Genomic DNA, 2,440 nt, shown 5'->3' on the forward strand with positions numbered 1-2,440 from the left:
GAGTTGAAAGACAAAGATGAGTTGGACAACTGAGTGACAAGAAATTGTTTTCAGTGATGAAAAAACAAACAACTTGAATGACCTGGCTGGATATCAACACTATTAGCACAACAGCCGAAAAGAAGAGCAAGTTTATTCTAAGCATGTCCAAGCCATTGGTCAATAATGACTTAGCAGCTTTGCAGTGGAAAGGAAAATCTGAAACTATCTCTATAAATCACATGAATATCTAAATTGGCATATCAAAAACTGCTAGCGAACAACTCCTTCCAATTAGAATATAAATAAATAAATATATAAATATGCAATTAATATTTGCACAACAAAACTAGTTAAAGTATACAAATAAAGTGAAATAGTTTAAAAATTTATGAGTACTTTTGATTTTATAACCAGAGACTTTTCGCATCACATAAGAAACAGAGGCTCTGCTTTCAAATATTGTTTTCTATTATAATATGAAAATGTTCTGAGTAAAAAGTTTTTAAACGATCTGTCAGATTTTCAGGCTAAATTATGCTACTTGATCCAGCAGATCATTTGAAAATTCTGGTGTATTGGGTTGGCTGTTATATATACACAGACAGACATACTTACACACACACAAAAAAATAAATTACAATGTATACAGATATACCTCGCCTTACATCGGTAATTGGTTCCAGGAGAGGCAACTTAAATCGAAAAACGACATAAGTCAAATTTACTTGTCTCCGAATTTACTTGTCACTAGGCTAAGCCACAAATAACCATTCCCAGTTATATATTTTATAAATGCATTTTTAATAATATATGGTTAATAAAAATGTATTTTAAGCTTACAAACAAATAAATTTTAGTTTTTAATATAGTACAGAAAAAAGTCATCTTTACTTGTCTCCGAATTTACTTGTCACTAGGCTAAATCACAAATAACCATTCCCAGTTCTATATTTTATAAATGCATTTTTAATAATATATGGTTAATAAAAATGTATTTTAAGCTTACAAACAAATAAATTTTAGTTTTTAATATAGTACAGAAAAAAGTCATCTAAATTTACAAATTCATGTACAGTACATACAGTACATACTTATAAATGTACTGTACATGTTTACAATTTGGCGATGTTTACAGTACATCGCAGACTCTTTATTTGTGAATGTAGTTTGCTCTAAGACATTATAAAATAAGATGATTTTGTAAGGTTAAATAACAAATACAGTTATTAAAATTACCTTGAGACAGTAGAAAATAAACTAATTTACATGAAATTTACCAATATCGAGTGGTGCCGACAATGACGCCAAACAGTAGATATTGGAGCTACTGTGGAAAACATCAATATTGAGCACTTAAAGACTGCTAAATAAGATGAAAACACAGAAACACAGATGTTTTCGTGTTTCATTCTCTAGGATTTATGATGATTATATTAACATTTACTGTAAATGTACATATTTTAATATGATTTTGTGTGCTTTAACACTTTTCTAGTGATATTACGATTTCAATATTTGTGGCGGACGGACATAAAGTCGAATAAAATGACTTAAACTTGATTTTTATTTTTTCATATATTTTTTGACAAATGGCATATAATTGAGAACGATGTAACTCAAGGTATACCTGTAGTCTGTGACAAAGTACTTAAGATTAAAATATTATACACAAAATAACAGCAGTTTCTTGAAATAGTGAACTCTTGAAAGACTGAGCTAAATCATTCACTATACATAAAGAATAGCAAAGACCAATAAAATTGTCCACTTATTATACTATGCAGTCACTACATTAAAAGTCCAACTGTGATTAAATAAAACAAAACCATTTTTCCATCTTTTTATCATTTCATAATAGAAAAAATACTTAAAAAAATGTTATGCAAAAAAATTTGTTTAGCAATTAAAATAATAATTTATCCAAATAAAAATTACAATTACATTTTTAAAAACTTAGATAAAAACAATACAATTATATCTTATTAATGATTATAAAAATTTCAAAGATAACTTACAGAAGAATTTTTTTCTTGAAGAACTTTAGGTCTTCCTGGTTTATTGACATTGCTAATTCTTCCTTTTCTTTTGTTGTTATTTAAAGGCATCATATTTTTTTATATATATATATTGTTAAATACGCTAATATTGGAATAATTAATGGCAATAATAATATGACAGAAGACAGAATAAACAGTATTAAAAACTTAACGATTTTCTTAAATTATTTCCAATTATAGTAACAAACAAGAAAAAAAATAATAATAATAAATCTATTCAACACTTCTAAATAAAATTTCTTTTATATAAAACTTATTATTTATTTATTTATACTTTCCAGAAAACAAAATAAATTTATGAAATCGATAGCATTATCTATAACTTCCCATTTAATTCAATAATTGTTAGGCTTAGCTGAAAGCCTTATGATTGCCCTTATTAGTCAAGAATATATAGGAGA

General features: G+C 26.5%; 1 protein-coding gene across 1 annotated transcript in view; it reads right to left on the reverse strand.

The window, feature by feature from the left end:
* The window catches only part of LOC111613882 (ataxin-2 homolog), a 17,211-nt gene extending 14,803 nt beyond the window's left edge, over nt 1-2,408 (reverse strand). The window contains exon 1 of the mRNA XM_023355235.1: nt 1,998-2,408. Coding sequence (XP_023211003.1) covers nt 1,998-2,090 — 93 coding nt within the window. The 5' untranslated portion in view covers nt 2,091-2,408. The remainder of the gene's footprint in view (nt 1-1,997) is intronic.
* Nucleotides 2,409-2,440: the final 32 nt, after the last annotated feature.

The sequence above is a fragment of the Centruroides sculpturatus genome, unplaced genomic scaffold (genome assembly GCF_000671375.1).
Source record: "Centruroides sculpturatus isolate CEXI.00-Female unplaced genomic scaffold, Cexi_2.0 scaffold2052, whole genome shotgun sequence".
In the NCBI taxonomy this organism is placed as follows: Eukaryota; Metazoa; Arthropoda; class Arachnida; order Scorpiones; family Buthidae; genus Centruroides; species Centruroides sculpturatus.